Genomic DNA, 18,004 nt, shown 5'->3' on the forward strand with positions numbered 1-18,004 from the left:
AACCGCTTTATAATTTGGGCATGTTATTTCTTAGGGAGCAACTTTACCAATCTTTATGTTATGACAGAAACATAATTCTGCAATCTTATCCTGTTACACAATGTGGCTATATGCTTTTAAAAAAAAGAGGTTTCCAGTCCTTACTTAAATCTTTGACTTGTGGTATACTCTTATGGTTTCTCTTCCTAGCCAATGGTCGTGTGAAGTTTCGTGTTGAGGGTGAATTTGAAGCTACTTTAACAGTGATAGGAGATGATCCTGATGTCCCATGGCGTCTCCTCAAACTGGAAATTCTTGTTGAAGATAAAGAGACTGGAGGTAATGCCAAAAGACACTGTCACAGATTTAATGCCTCTGAGTTAGAGTGCTGTCTCATACTGATACACTCCATTCACTCTTCTGTTAAAGTGAATTGTGTTTCTTCCAGCCATGTTAAATGTTGGTGATGTCTCTCTCAGCATTTTATTCTGTACCCCCAGCTCTGTGTTCTCAAAGTCTATGTTTCATCAATAGCCACTCTTCAGGCATTAATAAACCCTTGCTGCTTTCTGCTAATGTATTAATCTCTGAACAAAAAGCTTTTAAGTAGTGTTATGCAATCTTTTGAGCTGCATTAAAATATTGAAACCTTTTATTTTGTTTTAATGAAAGATGGCCGAGCCTTAGTTCATAGCGTGCAGATCAACTTCATCCACCAATTGGTCCAATCCCGTCTGTTTGCAGATGAGAAACCTCTGCAGGACATGTACAATTGCCTGCGTATCCTTTCAAAAATAAGTTCTGAGGATTCCCAGAAGAGGAAAGAGACACAACTATGGGACTAGAAGGGCTTCTCTTTTGTTTTGCTCCATTTACTTGTTTACAAAATGACAGTTTGCACTTATTTCTCATCCTCCTCACTTTTCTGTACTGCACCCTATTACAGAGGATCCCCCAAACATTTGGGGATCTAGGGAATAGAGATGTGTAGGGGGTTGGTCATGTTGGCAACCATTTTGGATGAGCTTTGGCTCCCTTTGTTTGAGGGTTTTGGAGGCTTTTGAACTGGGAGAATCAAATCACCACAATTGCAGCTGTTTTGGGGACTATTTCACCAATTTTAGGCAAAAAGAATAATGTGAAAATGACACAAAGGGTAGAATCACAAATTTTTGGAAAAAAAAAAACATTTTGGCAGGTTGGGGGCTTTGTGAGGGCCAAACCTGAGTTTCCAAAGGTGGCATGTGACCCATGGTTCACCCTTTGTTCACTCCCCTGGATTCAGTTAGCCCTTTTAGGTATCCCAGAAGCTCCGTAGTATGTTGATCAAGATAATTTTTTTGGTTAACAGAAGTAGTGTACAACGGTCATCAAGTCTTGGATGTAATAAACAAATATATGTCCTGTTTAAAACTGCAACTTTTTTTTACAGTATCTACTTAACCCATATCCTTTAGACTCCTTCTGCTTGTCGCTACAGTTGGAAGTTTTACGTTCACAAACTTTAATGCTGATTCGAGAACGCTGGGGTGATCTTGTGCAAGAGGAGCGATACCAACCAGGCAAATGTCTATCCCTGTCTGTTTGGAAGTAAGTGAAATAATGGATGACATCTGCGAACGTTCATCCAGCTGGTCCAAACAGAAGGTCTTGAATGAAACCGTAAAGCTTCAATCCTGAAAGTCTAGGAATTTATACATTAGCATATATTGAGGTGTTCAGGACTTGCCACTTTGTGGAAGTGTGTGGGATTTATTGTTGTATTCTGTTGCTTAAAGAAGCCATGCATAATGGTTTGTAGCATGGACACATTTTTAATCACAATTCCTGGTCTTTTATTAACATCAATCATACAGCCTTGACTCACTTGAGACCAGTAGCCAGTTGCTCAGAGACTGGTATCAAACGAGGGACCATCACTGGATTAGCAGATTAAAATCTACCAAGAGTCTTAGTTCTACGAATTCCTACAGTAAATTACAGCATTAGAGCCTCGTATTTCACATCACAATGTTATAACTTAGTGATACCTTTCTGGACTCTCCAACCTTCGTCAGGTAGTGCAGATTGTAGTGATGTGCCACACTTGCATCCATTAACAGGTAAGAGAAGGTGCTTATAGCCCTGAATTTGCCTTTGTTATAACCTCTCTAAAAGGTTAGCAGAAAGGTATAAAGTCCGTTTACTGTATTATATGATGCTAAGCATTAATTCAAATTTATGAAATAAGCACTTGTTGGTATTGCTTCATGTACAAAAAACAAAGTGCATGCAATATTTATTTGTTTTAGAAATTTATGTCACGTTCAGTATCGATATTTCTGCTGCTTACAGAATTAGAAATCAGAATTGCAAATGACACTTAAAACAAAATTAACATGGATTGCAATGTCTGTTAGGGTATTTGTTTGAGCATTTTTACGACTGCCTTTGCTTATTTCATTTTGTGTGTATGCTAAGATTAATCTTGGGAACCTTGCTTGTTTACCTGCTGGTAAGTTTCTTTGAGTTCATGGGCAGAACATGACTCTTTTTTCATGATGGAACTCACCCAGTTGAGCTATGCATGATATCTAGAGCCTGGTTCTTAAAACCATTTCCTGATCACTATTTTTGTGCTGCTTGTTCTTTCAGAAATATTTGTATAGTAGAGCCAACACTTCTGAATTGAGACCTTGCATTTTTGATTTGGTCATTTATGTAGTTGAAAATCTGTTTCGATTATGAAGGTGTTTGACAAGTGTTATGTCACACTTTGAGAGGGATGTACTCTAAAACAGTGCTAGGCAGCTGCTAAGGGTTAGGGGGCAACAAGGATCCTCTTCAAGATCTTGAGGACCTTGCACCCTGCACTGTGCCTACCTGGCTATGTCACCTCCTGGAAATATTTTAAAACCTTTTTGTAAAATGAAAACACCCGATTGGAGTTATGGGGAAGGGTCTCACATTATCTCTAGTGATGCTGTTTTAGACTCAGGAGAGACCTTTTTTTTAAAAAAACAAAAAGAATTTGAGTTTACTTTCTGTTTAAATAAAGATTTATCAAGAGAGAGAGAGAAAACAGCTGGGGGATAACGTGATGAATTGCTTCATATATTCCATAGTTAGTATCGTTGTCATTTTTCGTCTGTTTTTTACAGGGGCCCCCTTCCCTGCTATAAAGTACCATAATAATTATATAATAAAACATTAAAATAGTATCTTTAAAAGATAGGAGGCCTAGAGAAATTGAAAGGTCTCAGCTTGGTATTGGAAAGACCACAAAGTGTATACCAGGGAGCGTGATCCACAGTGCAAGTCCCATCTCCGAGAAAGTCCTCTCCCGAATGCCACGTACAGTATATCGGAAGAAAAGATTTGATGTATTCAGCCAACAGAACTGGTGATGGAATTTCATATTAGGGGAAGTTCTTAAGAATTTGAGATAGCAGATTGCAGTGCGTCTTCAACTCTAGATGATTGCTTTGTGTCTGTGGGAGAAGTTGAATAATTTTCTAAAAAGTAGAATGAACAACTAAAAACACTGGATTGGGAAATGTTTTAAAACAAAATTAAACTGTAATATTAAAGTGTGTCTATGTTCTGCATAAAAAGTCATTTGAACTGTTAACAGCCTAGCTAACACACCATTTCTATTTTAAGCCAACAGGTGGTAGGGAGAAAAACAGGAACTGCATCTCTTCATAAGGTCACCATTAAAATAGATGAGAATGATGTTTCAAAACCTTTGCAAATCTCTCATGAACCTCCCCTTCCAGCTTGTGATTCCAAACTAACTGAAAGAGCTATGAAGGTAAATTTCACCAGATGAACCAGGCATACAATTGTAATTAACTATTGTTTCTTAATAAATCCCCTCTTAAGCAGTGGGTTGTGTTCTATTTCAAGATTGCCAATTCAGAATTCTGTTGTATATTTTCTTTGGGATATTCTCATAAGAACTTCTAGTAGGCATTTTATAAGTTAAGCAATTATTTTACCCAGTACCACAAGAATTAGTTTGTTATTGCAAAAACTAGAACATGAAATCTAGAACTATTTTTCATATTCCTTCATGATTTTCTAAGATTCCATGCTTTTTTTAAAATAGGTGATAGGATGACCAAACAAAATCTTAATACCCAGGCAGCAAATAACCAAATGGTACATTTTACCATGGCTGCTTTATAGTATGATGTTTATGTTGATGTAGTATTAATTTTTTTAATGAGACATCTTTCCCCCCCTAAGGTAGGGATGTGAAATGTGTGGCTCTACGTGTGTGCTGGAATTTAACCTGCATCAAACTTGACAGCATGATGTGCACTTAGGGATGATGGGAGTTGTAGGTTAACAGTATGTTTTGAAAGTGCAAATTTTCCACTGTTCTAAAAGCTCCCTTATACAGTCTTTTAATTCTGTTCACTATGACCTTAGCCTCAGAAGGCAGCAGGAAGGGAAGTTGATACCAAGTAGTCAGCTCAGTCCATCAAGTCTCCATATAAAGGTGGGATGCCAGTGAGAATATTGATACTGGGAAGCAAGGCTGGCAAACTCCTAGAGTAGTTTGTATTAGAAACTCTGAAAGTGGTACGCAGAGAAATGTGATTTTTCTCATCAGAAACAACACAAAGCTGAGGTCTTTGAACTATTACTGTGAATATTATCCGACTTGGTGTTGTTCTAGCCATGATTATCATCTTTCTCAGTCAACAGGCCAGTAGTCAGACTGGCACAAGGTGAAACACATTTTTAGTATGGCATGTCTAAAGTGGCACCAAGTTGGGGAATCTAGTATAGACACTGCACAGAGGATATAGCTAGTTTGAAAGTTGGAGGAAGAGTTTCGCGATAGCTATTTGAGGCACTGGACGTTTCTTCCCAAACAAGTCTTTTTAGAATACAATCAGGAAATTCCAGCTTCTATTGAAACCCTTAAGTGACCTGACCAGGTCCATTTTCCAGCAATTTCTTAGATCAAATTGCTTAGGAACGGAAGAGTGAGAAATTTTAGGTGACCCTGACTACCTTTTGCTCTAGCCCCATGTACTACTGGAATTCATGACCTTGTATGCTGCCCCATAACATACATTCTATTGGCAGTTGCTAATTGCATAAAGACAGTGTAATCCCAGAATGGCCTGTGATCCTCAGAAACAAAATAATTCTTCAGCACTAAACCTAAGAGGCAGCTTCCAAAGATTTTAACAATATTGTGATACTTTACCTAATATCTCTTAATTCTTACTTCTGAAAATATCTTTCCTAATATGTAAGCCAAACATGAAGCCTTCATTAGGCCTGTAGTAGTTTAGCAAACTAAATTATATGTGAGCTTTGACAAATTTGGTTGGCTTGACTTGGCAATTTTGGAAATTGTGTCTTGGCAGAATTCAGATTGTAAAATTAAGTGTCTGTTTGGAAATACTAAAAAGAGCTATAGCTGTTTGGTATCTAAAATAAATGTGATTTCTCTAAATGTATTGTATAGAAAACAACTGGCTGAATTTAAGAAAGCTACTCAGAAGCACTGGTATATTCAGTGAGGTGAACCAAGGCCATTAGTGAATGTTGCTCAAATTGTTGTAGCATTTTACAGTTGTGAATTTGTTTTTTATTTAACACTACTTCTTAAAAATTAATGCTCCAACTCTTGTTTTTTAGATAGATCATTTGTCAGTAGAGAAGCTTCTGATAGACAGTGTCCATGCAAGAGCTCACCAGAAACTCCAGGAACTGAAAGCCATTCTTAAGAGCTACAATGTCAATGACAATTGTATGTAGTGGTATCTTAATAGCAATTATTACTGGGGTAGGGTGGGGAAGGGAAAGATGTGATTTATATGTGCCTCCCTTTTTAAAATCTTACTTCCCAGTCATGGAGCATAAATTCTGGAGATGTAGGTATGTGTGTGTGTGTGGAATAAAATTACCTAGCCACTTTGCTTAATAAGAATTCATCAATGCACTTTAGAATTTGATCCTTCATTGCCTTCAGTATTTCATTAAAAAGTAATAAAAGATTTCAAAAACCTGGAAGAGGGGCTGAATGAGAGCCTATGTGGTGTAGTGGTTTGGATGTTGGACGAAAACTCTGGAAATCAGAGTTCAAGTCCCTGCTCAGCCAAGGAAACTCACTGAGTGACTTTGGGAAAGTCATACTCTCAGCTTCAGAGGAAGGCTGTGTCAAACCCCCTCTGAACAAATCATGTCAAGAAACCCCTGTGATAGGTTTTGGGTTACCATAAGTCAGAAAAAAAATTGAAGACACATAACAACAAAAAACGAGTTGAATGGTTCTGCATTTTATGAAGAAAACTGAATAATATGCCCCTTCTGTAATTAGACTACTTCCCTATCTTTATTTTTGCATATTTTGAACTTTAGTTAAATTATCCGCAAAATTGTGTTTATATCACCTACATCCCTCTGCTTTAATAGAGGCCCTCAAAATCAAGGCAACAGTCGTGTATTCTTTTTCTTTCTTACCCATAGCTTGTTTTAAAAAAACTAACTTGGCTTTGATCTTTAATGGATACCGATTAATCTTCTCAATTCTTAATTTGTGTTGTCGAAAGCTTTCATGGCCGGGATCACAGGGTTGTTGTATGTTCTCTGGGCTGTATGGCCATGTTCTAGAACATGGCCATACAGCCCGGAAAACATACAACAACCCCAATTCTTAATTTGTTTATCAACTACTTTTTATTCAGGTTAGTGAATGAGTATTATATCAAAATAAAATTGCTTATGAAAAGAGTGAAAGTAGCAAGAGTAGCTGCTTGTTTAAAAAGAATAAAACAAATTATCATATGTTCTTGATGCTCAACAGAAGCTTTATGTTGATTGAATAAAAATGCTCTCATCCAGAAGCAATTCCATTGTTACTCTGCAAGCCTCAAAGGTTCGTTTTTGTTACTGGGAAATTTTTGTCTTGACTGATCAAGTAACATTTGTTATCTCCTTGAATCTTTAGCATTTATAGAAACAGCTCTGCCAACACTTGTTATCCCTATTCTCGAGCCATGTGGTCGATCTGAATGCCTACATATTTTTGTAGACCTTCATTCTGGAATGTTTCAACTAATGCTTTATGGAATTGGTAAGCAAAGAAGAATGAACTTTACTTTCATTTCACTGCTTCCTTCTGATAATGTATGATGATCTTTAGTAAGAGTTGAATAATTCATCTGATCATAAAGCTAAGATGAAATAATATAATCTATTAAGGAAGTGTATTGAAAAAGAGGGTAAATGCAGTTGGTGCACTGTAGCCATAGATTCTGTATCCATAGATTCTGTTACCCACAGCTTTAAAATATTTTTGTACTAATTCTAAAAGCAAACCTTGACTTTGCTATTTTATATAAGGAACACCATTTTACTATGGCATTATATATAATGGTACTTTAGCACCCTTGGGTTTTGGCATCCGAGGGCAGGGGAGTTACCTGGAACTAAACCCCAGTAGAAAATGGGGCCCAGCAGGGCTTACTAAGTGAATTAACCTACAGTACACTTGCAGCACCTTCATACCATAAAGGCATCAATTCTTGTTTGATATTGAAAGCTTAGGATCAGCCCTGCTAAGTACATGAATGGGAAACCACCAATGATGCTGTAGGCAGTATTTCAGAGGAAGGAACAAAACTACATCTGAAATTCATAGTGTTGTCATAAGTCAGTAGAGTGATTTGAAGACACAGAAACACACTTGCAGCACATAGCAATATGATTTGTAAAGCTCTCTGCCAAAGGAAATAACGGTGGCTAACTGTTTAATGGAAACAAAAAACAAACAAACATCTATGTACATTTGCATTATGCTTCCAAAAGCCGGGAAGTTTCCTGATTTTGAATTAAATGGGAACAAACCAGCATCTTAGATTTTGATAACTTAATTTCTGAATTAGGAAGGTTGAGGTGCACATATTCTGCATAATATTTCATAGACTGCTTTGCCGATGTAAGTGATTTGGGACCGGACTACTATTAGATACATCATATGGGTCTGTAACGGTCCTTTATCCTTAATGCTGCACAATACTCCTTTAAGTACAAACTGTAAACAGCTTGTATTTTAAAGCATCATTTAAAAAACATTCCCATATAATAGGTCTGTTGGATTGGATACAGACTTAGGTTCAGAGTAGCTTCATTTAAAATCAGTAAGACCTTACTGATTTTAAATGAAGTCTTATAGATTTTAGTATATGTATTGTCAACACCTCTAACTGGATATATTAAACTGATCTGGAACCTTGCACCTTGTGGTCTAACTGCTGGAGATGTTTTTAAGATGGAATTGCATTTGTACATCAAAACAGCCCAACATGCAAGTTTTAGTGCTGAATACATATTGTTTAGGACTGGCTGACTGTTCCTAGAGCCTGTGATTTTCTTTTAAATATCTTAAGCATTTCTAACTACTATATATAAACTTTTCAGTTTGCTTGTGTAAAGATCCAGGATTCACTTATCTAAATAAATGTATATGTCAGAGTAATAATGAACAATCTTTCCTTATAGATCAGCAGACATTGGATGACATGGAGAAGTCTGTCAATGATGATATGAAGCGTATTGTTACATGGCTTCAACAACTCAAGTGAGTAAACTGCTGTTGTGAACTTCCCATGTTTCTCATGCATCTCTTCTGCTTTGTGTTTCATCTTCTGCTCACCCCAGCATTATGCAATTACATAATTGTTTTTGTAATGTCTGTTTCCTAACTGCCCTCTTACTAGGTACAACATCATAACATATTACTGCATTAGAAAAAAACTCTGCTTTCCCACATGCAAATATTTGTTTCCAATTATGTCAGTTTTCCATATCTTTGCTGTTAATTACTAAAGCATCATTGCAACTTTGCCATTTTTTAAGAAGCTCCCTAGATTTTGGAATTATTCAACATGACTAAACTCAAGTTTGATTCAAGAGCTGCACTGTAACTATAAGAGAAATGCTGATAGACAATGAAAGAGGGAAATTTGAAGCCTAGGTTAGCTGATGCTGTATGTCCCTCACCCACCGGTGTTGGGCATGGAATCAACTGTAGTGGTTTTTATTTGGGGGCGGGGAGAGAGAGACAGGCCTCTTAGTGGTGAAGCCCACTGCCTTCCACCATTCAGGACAAGCAGGAAGCAGACTGATTTGGTGGGGAACAAAAACACATGAAACACATTTGGACCCCAGACCCCAACAATGTGACCAGCTTCACAGTACCCAATCAACTCTGCTTGTGCTTGATCCCAGCCATCATTCTTATAACCGAATACTTGGAAGCATACTTGATTTGAGCAGTTCATAAGCTCTGTCTCAATCTTATGGCCTTGTGTTAGTATTTCAATAAAGAGCATTTGACAAGGTCTGTCAGTAAAAGTTCCTGAGCAGACTTAGCATTCATGGGGCAAGGGAACAAATCATTTTATGGATTAGTAACTGGTTATGAACAGGGATGGGAGAATAAAATCTAAAAACCAGATTAGTGCAGTAGCCCTGAGAAACTATTGCTTTTCTGCATGATTGTTAAGTTGAAGTTTTGTTCCACATGGTTGCAAATAGATCTAAAGTATGATACAAATTTAGAAGATAAACCTAAATGTGTTATATTCTGGTATATGAATGGTGGTATTCATGTATGTTCTGGATTTTTGTTTTTGTTCTTTTCAATTAAGGTTTTGGCTTGGACAGCAGCGTTGCAAACAATCAATAAAACATTTGCCTACAGTCAGCAGTGAAACACTACAGCTTGCCAATTATGCTACACACCCTGTGGGGAATCTCTCCAATTACAAACTCTTCATCAAACTCACCCGACTTCCACAGTACTACATTGTAAGTGAAATTGGGATTTTCACATGAGCTTTGTCTTGGATTGATGAAAACAATTTTTGGAGCTGGATTGAGAGAGACTATATTTAATCTTCCACACAATCACTTTGAGCTGCCAGCAGGTAGCAAACTATTCAATTGGAGAAGCTCCCTATCCCTAGTTTTTAATAGTCTGTAAACTTCCATTTTTTATTTTTATTCACTAACAGTTTATCTGGTATTGAGAATAAGAACATTTTGTTTTCTTGAAGAAAGAACGCTGTACTTTAGAATTTTACATATACAGTATATACATATATATTCAGTTTTATATTATTTGTATTATTAAATACAGGAAGCTGTGTGAATTCAAAAATGAAGCATGTGGGAATCTTTGTACAAAATCAGAAAAGGAAGTATAGAATGGATGTTTCCTTCAAGTTAAAAATGTTTGAGTGGGAACCTTTTAATCTGCACCTGGCTCTGCCTTGAGGACATACAGCTAGTCAGAGCAATAGGAAAGCAGTCAGCTGACAAAGAGATAGCAAGTAGATAGAATATATAGCAAGTAGGTTTTAATTCACAAAAGCTCATGCTAAAATAAATCAGTTCTAAAGGTCCCACAAATCTCATCTCCCCACTTCCTTTTGTGTAGAAACAAGCAAATAGCCATATTAAGTTATTTTAACACAAGGAGATAAGGTCCCATTAGGGCTTGTGTTCATCAGATACTTTTCAGCCTCTGTCATAGCACTTTTTTCACCATGATTTAAAATTATAAATGTTTACCACATATTGGAATGAGATTGTACTCTAGCATTTGCATTAAAATAATTCCACAATTATGTTAGCCAGAACATTCAAACTTCTTGTGACTCTTGCAATCATGATATTTCCAGAAGGGTCTTGTGGGTTTTGTTTTTTTTTAGTACTGGTGCAGTGGGAGTGGGAAAGAGAGTACACATCTCTTTCGGTGTTGTCCAACTATCTCAATGTAACATTTTAACAATCTAGGTAGTGGAGATGTTTGATGTTCCCAACAACCCCACACAGCTGGAATACAAATACTACTTCCTTTCTGTGAACTATGCCGAAGGAGATGACAACCCTGCCACTGCTGTTCTGCTGCAGCAATTTAAACCAAATATTGAGGAGCTGGTTTTGGATTCAAAAAGTGGGAAACAAGCAAAAGGTGGAACGAAGCGCAAGGTATGGATTTTATATCAGGCACTCAAGTATTTTAATTTGTACCTGAATATTTGTTAGTTTGAAGTGAGTTGATAAATCATGGTGTGTAAAAATGAGTAGTGTCTCATGGCAAAGAGTCAGCCTGCTAAACAATCCTTTTACTATTTAAGGACATAAATTGAAAAAAGAGTTTAAAGTATCATAGAGTTGGAAGAGACCACAAGGTCATCTGATCCAATAGCAGCATATTGTGATAAGCTGTTATTACAAACAATTCCTATAAATTTAAAAACAAGGTAATTCCTCTCAATTCTTTTTGCAAGGAATAAATGGAACATGCATTTTAAATACATTTTAAAATCAATTTTACAATATATTGTATTGAAATTTTTGTATATAGAGCTGTGTATAAATATTTCAATAAAACAAATGGCACAAGAGGACTTGGTCCACATAGATGTATGTTTGAGACTACAGCCCATAAGTCTGTAAGCAAGACTTAATCAGTAGTTTACGTGACACAGATAAGCATCATACTATGACCTTTTAGCTTATAATGTAAAACTGAGAAATGTGATCCAGCTTTATTTAAAAAGATATTTTTCTACTTTTTTTTAGTTGTCTGGTGACCCATGTCCCGCAGAACCCAAGAAACCAAAACGTTCTGGAGAAATGTGTGCCTTCAATAAAGTTCTAGCTCATATTGTAGCCATGTGTGATACAAATATGCCATTTATAGGACTTCGTATGGAGGTAAGTAGAAAAAGTTATCATCTAAGAATGGGCAGTTGGGTTGATTAAGTAGGAACTTTGGAGAAAGAAGAAGCTCTGAGGACTTGTTAATATTTTCTCTTAAAGAAGTGATTTGCCATTCCAAAGATAGATTTCTGATATCCTTTTCATCTGTTTGCTTGTTTTAGTTATCTGCTATGGAGATCCCACACCAAGGAGTCCAGGTTGAAGGAGATGGCTTCAGTCATGCTATTCGTTTATTAAAGTAAATAAATCATGCCACACATTAATTAATGTGTACAGTACTCCCTGAGTGATGGAAGGCAAAGAAGTGTTTCATAATCAACACATAGGAGTACAATGTGTAGCTGTAGGTTGTTGGGGATATTTGCATTTTTTTACTTTTCCTTTATTCATTTTTCAAATGATAATGATACAGTTAAAATACAAAACCATTTTAAAGAACAAAATGATTGATTGTACCCACGAGGGAAGTTATAAAATGCATAAAAATCTGGGTGGGGGTCTCTGATGATATTTGTACAGCTCTTAAGGAGTAGAAACTGTCTGGAGCACTACTAACAGAGTTATTGCGAAAAAACCTGCATTGCATACTGCATTCGGTGGCCAGTTTAGCTGATGTACAAACTTCATTAAAAATGTTGCCTGAGATTTTTTTTCCCTAGGCTTCCCAGACTCGGAATTTGTTTTCATGCCCTTGTAAGTCTTTTGGGAAGGAACCCTGCCACATCTGCTCTGTACACTGCCAAATAACATTGCTACCATGTTTGATCCATGTCAGAGTGCCATATTGAATGAAAATCTTATAGCTACGTTCATGCTCTTTTGTGAGATTATAATTGCATTAGTCATACAGAAAAGAAAGATACTTCAATCCAAATTTTCTTCCACAATACTGTGGTTCTTTCTGTATTGAAAATAATTAATAGTACCTGCTAAAGACTTTTAACTGGGTTGAAATGCTTGCCAATACAAACTCCAACCTTTCCAAACCTTCTAAACATTTTTCAATACTTGTGTCTTTGAACTGGAACAAGTAATGTAAATTATATAAGTAAAAGCCAGTCTGTTGAATCAGCATAACTTGAACACTTCATTAATGTTTTTTACAGGTTTTTTTTTTCTTAAAAGGAATTTGATAACTGAATTAATTTTACCTGCCCACCAAGACTGGATCTACACTGCCCAATATCCCAGGATCTGATCCCAAATTATCGTCTTATCCCAGATTATCTGGCAGTGTAGACTCATATAATTCAGTTCAAAGCAGATAACCTGGATCAGATCCTGGGATATAGGGCAGTGTAAATCCAGCCTTAGATTTGTTACTGGTCTTAAGCCAGATATTATCTAAAACAGACCTGAGAGAAATCTTAGGCAAAATATAATGGTCTGCTGTTTCTTGGCAGTTGTGTTTTATGAAAATTGCCTCTTTCTTTCTGTTCTTAGAAAAACCCCAATAATTGAAAGAGAGTGGGCAGGCTTCAGCTTTTTATTTAACTGGCACAAATTATAGTGACACAAACATGAGGTTTTGAACTATTTACAAGGGAAAGAATGCAATGTAATTTTGAGTTACACAAGAGGTATTGTGCGCAGGGACTATGAAAAAAGATGCACCACTCTTATGTAAGTGGAAAAACAAATGGTGTGTCACGGGTATATTGTTTTCTTTTGTTAATGTTAGATTGGGTTTAGGCCAGTATTTTTTATAAATTCACTCCTTATTAGGGTTCATGTATACCTTAAAAACCTCAATTCAAGGACATTACTGGTTATATATCGTATACATTGTTCTTAAAATATTGAGACAAATATCCTGAGCTGTTTAGTTATGGGGTTGAAATATGCTCACTGCCAGGATTCCTTTCTTATGAACAGAATTCCTCCCTGCAAGGGGACAAGTGAGGAAACCCAGAAGACTCTGGATCGTTCTCTTCTTGATTGCACTTTCCGATTGCAAGGTAGAAATAACCGCACCTGGGTGGCTGAATTGGTATTTGCAAATTGTCCGCTTAGTAGCACTTCTTCCAGGGAACAAGGTTAGTTTTATATTTATATTTCAGTTTCCTTTATTTTCATGTCAATGTTTTGTGTGTCAGAATGACTTGACTACTGTATTTAACTTTGTAGGCCCGACCCGTCATGTTTACCTGACATATGAAAGCCAGTTGTCTGAACCAGTTGGTGGCCGAAAAGTAGTTGAGATGTTCCTCAGTGACTGGAATAGCATTGCTCGATTGTATGACTGTGTGTTAGAATTTGCCCGATCCCTACCAGGTATGTTAAGACATTATTCTTTGTTCTTTTCTTGATGTAAAAGATGTACCAAAACAATTTATGAATATTTTTAATTTTCTCTCCTATCCCCACCCTTTACTTTTATCCCCTGCAGAAATACCCAGTCATCTGAATGTTTTCTCAGAAGTCCGTATTTACAATTATCGGAAGTTAATTCTTTGCTATGGAACTACCAAAGGAAGTTCTGTAAGCAATGGTTTTTACTATTTCCTGAAGTCATACTAATAGCGCTCTCTGGTTGTGAGCTTGTGTATCCACCTCTTTTTAATAGTTTTAATAGTTTTAAAGTTCATATAATACTACCTCGTATACCAGCTAGTTCACTTTTATGACATTATGTATGCAATTAATTACAGAAGTGATTATTCTCAATTTTCTTTTGCTTTTTCTACTTTAACTTTTCATTGACCTCATGCTGTTATTCACTTTGGGTGGTATCTAATTGTATCCAATGAAATAACGTTTTTGCATAAACAATGGACAGCAATTCTTGTCAATTTTAAAAAAAAAAATTAGGCAGCATTTTGAATGCATTTTATTGTGCTCTATGATGTTGCTTCTTACAGGAACTTTATAATATACTTTTGGAAAAAGAGTAGATTGACTTATTTTTGTATTCTTCTAAAACCCTTAAACCTTGGGTTCTGGATGTACCTTCAGGCACAAAAATTATTGTTCTTTAATTGCCTTTTTTGAATTTTTCATGTTAAATTTTAGGGTATATTTTTTGGAAAAGATGTAATTTTTTCACCCCAGACTAACATAGGAGGAGTAAAATAACTAGCAAAAATTTGTGTGTATGCATTTATGTTCCTTTGTTTCTGGGAAAGGTCCTAAAGTGTTTGTCAGATTCTCATGGGGTCCATGATCCAGAAGAGGTTGAGAACCACTGCCTTAACCATTTTTGTGTGTGTGTGCATGTGCTTATTCACTTTGGAACTGTTGCTTGCTTAGACATAGCATCTTTGTGTTTACAGATCAGCATTCAGTGGAACTCTGCCCACCAAAAATTCCACATATCACTAGGAACAGTTGGACCAAACTCAGGTTGCAGTAACTGTCATAATACCATCCTGCATCAGCTCCAGGAAATGTTCAATAAATCACCAAATGTAGTCCACCTATTACAGGTAATTAACTGTTTTCCTCTCTTTAGTATATGAAATACAAACAAGGATAGAAAGATAACATTCAATTACTAATCAGCAAAAGTGTGCACAACATTTTAGTTGGATTACAGAAGGACTGAGCTCATTTGTTTTTGTATTTAATATTAAGTGGTCGCTCTTCCTGCATCATGAAATGACGATTTTAACATTAAACTCACAGTAAATAAGCCAGCAGAATCAAAGGTGAAAACTGCTAGGAAGCAGCATTTATGTTGGTTGGTTTCAAGGTGCTGGGTTATATTTGGTTAGCTGCTGTGAAACAACTACTGTTATTTTTACATGCAGGTTCTGTATGATACTCAGGCCCCATTAAATGCGATCAACAAGCTCCCAACTGTGCCAATGCTGGGACTCACACAACGTACCAATACGGCCTACCAATGTTTCTCAATTCTGCCTCAGTCCCCCACGCACATCAGGCTGGCCTTTCGGAACATGTACTGCATTGACATTTACTGCCAGAGCCGTGGGGTGGTGGCAATTCGTGATGGAGCATATAGTCTATTTGACAATAGCAAAATTGTGGAAGGCTTTTATCCTGCCCCAGGACTAAAGGTGAGTGTTTTTGTAGGTTTATTTACAGTGTAATAATGAGGTAGTTGCGGGTGAGCTCCTGCTGATATTTCTGAAAGATTTGTTGAAGAGGAAAACAGTGTTGAAAGGGTGCTTTCAAATAGGTGTTAGACTTCAAAGTTTACTTGGAATTTTTAAACTGTGAACTGTCACTTTCATATATAATGTGATAGTCGGAGATAAATCCTTCAGTCACCTAACTTTCTGTGTTTAAATAACTGTTGCCCAAGAATATATAGCTCCTTAACCTGAGTGGCCCAAAGTTTATAGCAAATAATAATTTTGTATGTACAGGGTTGCCAGTTCAATCCCTGACTTTGCCAGCTTTAAACAGTTATCAAGATTAGATTACAGTTTTGCTACTGATTTTGCAGAGTTGCTACAGGCAAAATAAATTATTGGGCTGGATGTGCTATTCTGTGCCTACAATATGCTGACAGTCTCTTTATTAAAACTGTGTTCCAAATAGCTGTTGAAATTTTCAGTGATAGGCAATTTCTGATTCTGCTGTGAAATAGAACACAGCAGCTTTAATTCTTTTATCTAAGGAGATTTACCCAAACACCACTATAAATATTCAAAATGCTGATAGAATATTTGAGTGGTATTAGAAAACTAAACATTGTTACTTAAGATTGAATTGGTTTATGATAAACATGATGGAAAACATCTTGGCTTATACATGTTTATATCCTATATACACAGACATTCCTGAACATGTTCGTTGACAGCAATCAAGATGCACGAAGACGGTCTGTCAATGAAGATGATAATCCACCATCTCCTATTGGAGGAGACATGATGGATTCATTAATATCACAACTTCAGCCTCAGCAGCAGGTTTGTGTGTGTGCATGAATGTGCAGATTTCAAAACTCAACTGCAAATATAATCTATCTATCTATCTATCTATCTATCTATCTATCTATCTATCTATCTATCTATATGATAGCTTAACCATCTTTTTAGCTAAGCATTCTTGTCTATTTTGGAGCGATTTGGTTATAGTATCTTAGTTGGTAGGGGACATAGGATTAAGCGCAACATTGTGAAGTGTTTGGGGTGGAAGTCCACAGTTTCAGCAGTAGACATCCACCACTGAATACTACTTTTGTTCTATATGTAGAAGAGTGTATGTTTGATACCTGGCATATTTGAATAGCAGTCAGAACACCCATTTCCCCCAGTCTTAAGTCCTGAAAGTCTGTTACCAGATAGTGTAGATAGCACTAAGCTAAATGGGCCATCCATTCCAAGTTAGTACAAGACACCTGCCTTATACATGGGCTGGCCTGTATGGAAATTAATTGTATTTAAAATGTTTAATAGTTTTGTGTGTGTGTGTGTGTGTGTGTGTTTGTATGTATAAATTAAAGGCCTTGATTTATTGCTGACTAGAAGCCATTGATCACAACTTTCCAAACTGTGTGTCATGACATGTTAATGTGTTGGCTGCAGTGCATAGGTGTGTTGCGTAAGGAGAAATGACAAAAAATTGGAGATATATATGAGAAAGGTTTTAATGACATATGTTGTGTCCCCATAAGTTTCATTATAAGGGTTTCGTTTAACCTCCTGTTTGCCAGTGGCACTGAATTGCTTTGTTGTAAAATGAAACAGATCTAAAAAGTGTGTGACCGACATGAAATGTTTGGAAAGTTCTGCCATAGAGTGTTGGTCACATAATAGAAAATAACAAGAGGGAAATATATTCCATATAATCAAGAAGTGAATTTGAGAATATTAGATGTCAGGGAGTATGTGGTAAATCGTTTCATGTAGGAATATGAAGTTTTGCAGAAATGAAAGTGTATGTTATGTCCTTGTTATAACTTACAACTTAACTTATCCAGCTTATAACTAACAGCTTTCTTATTTCAGCAGTCTTCCAAGCAGACGGGAGCACCTGGGGCTTATCCTTTGACATCTCCCCCTACATCTTACCTCAGCACTGTTACCCCATCACCTTCCATGATGCTCTCTCAATCCCCGGGTACGTCGGCTTTCGAATATACACTGACTGTGTTCAGATGGTCATGTCTCTGATTAATAAGTTGAAGTATACATAGCCCTGTGCATGTATATATAGCCAATTTTGCACCCTTTTGTACAAGTGAACAAAGAGGTCATAATCTTTTATTAAGTATTTCCCATTACGTCCAAGCCTGATGGCTTACAAAGTAGCCAGGATGTAAAGCAATTATTTAAACTTGACTTTCTAATCTGGTTTGTTCAGAAGCCAGTTT

The 18,004-nt window shown here is 36.6% G+C and overlaps 1 protein-coding gene across 3 annotated transcripts in view; it reads left to right on the forward strand.

Annotated features, from left to right (window-relative positions):
• Window positions 1–18,004, forward strand: part of med14 (mediator complex subunit 14) — a 45,807-nt gene that overhangs the window by 15,227 nt on the left and 12,576 nt on the right. For 2 of the 3 annotated variants that reach the window (XM_062975185.1, XM_003218924.4), the window contains exons 6-23: window positions 190–318; window positions 652–759; window positions 1,437–1,569; window positions 3,622–3,772; window positions 5,623–5,734; window positions 6,935–7,060; window positions 8,488–8,566; window positions 9,639–9,798; window positions 10,789–10,983; window positions 11,581–11,715; window positions 11,883–11,959; window positions 13,597–13,757; window positions 13,849–13,995; window positions 14,111–14,202; window positions 14,994–15,146; window positions 15,471–15,740; window positions 16,464–16,598; window positions 17,640–17,751. In XM_062975185.1, coding sequence (XP_062831255.1) covers window positions 190–318; window positions 652–759; window positions 1,437–1,569; window positions 3,622–3,772; window positions 5,623–5,734; window positions 6,935–7,060; window positions 8,488–8,566; window positions 9,639–9,798; window positions 10,789–10,983; window positions 11,581–11,715; window positions 11,883–11,959; window positions 13,597–13,757; window positions 13,849–13,995; window positions 14,111–14,202; window positions 14,994–15,146; window positions 15,471–15,740; window positions 16,464–16,598; window positions 17,640–17,751 — 2,475 coding nt within the window. The remainder of the gene's footprint in view (window positions 1–189; window positions 319–651; window positions 760–1,436; window positions 1,570–3,621; window positions 3,773–5,622; window positions 5,735–6,934; window positions 7,061–8,487; window positions 8,567–9,638; window positions 9,799–10,788; window positions 10,984–11,580; window positions 11,716–11,882; window positions 11,960–13,596; window positions 13,758–13,848; window positions 13,996–14,110; window positions 14,203–14,993; window positions 15,147–15,470; window positions 15,741–16,463; window positions 16,599–17,639; window positions 17,752–18,004) is intronic. The other variant, XM_008107398.3, reaches the window with a different exon arrangement.

This window comes from Anolis carolinensis, chromosome 3, assembly GCF_035594765.1.
Source record: "Anolis carolinensis isolate JA03-04 chromosome 3, rAnoCar3.1.pri, whole genome shotgun sequence".
In the NCBI taxonomy this organism is placed as follows: domain Eukaryota; kingdom Metazoa; phylum Chordata; class Lepidosauria; order Squamata; family Dactyloidae; genus Anolis; species Anolis carolinensis.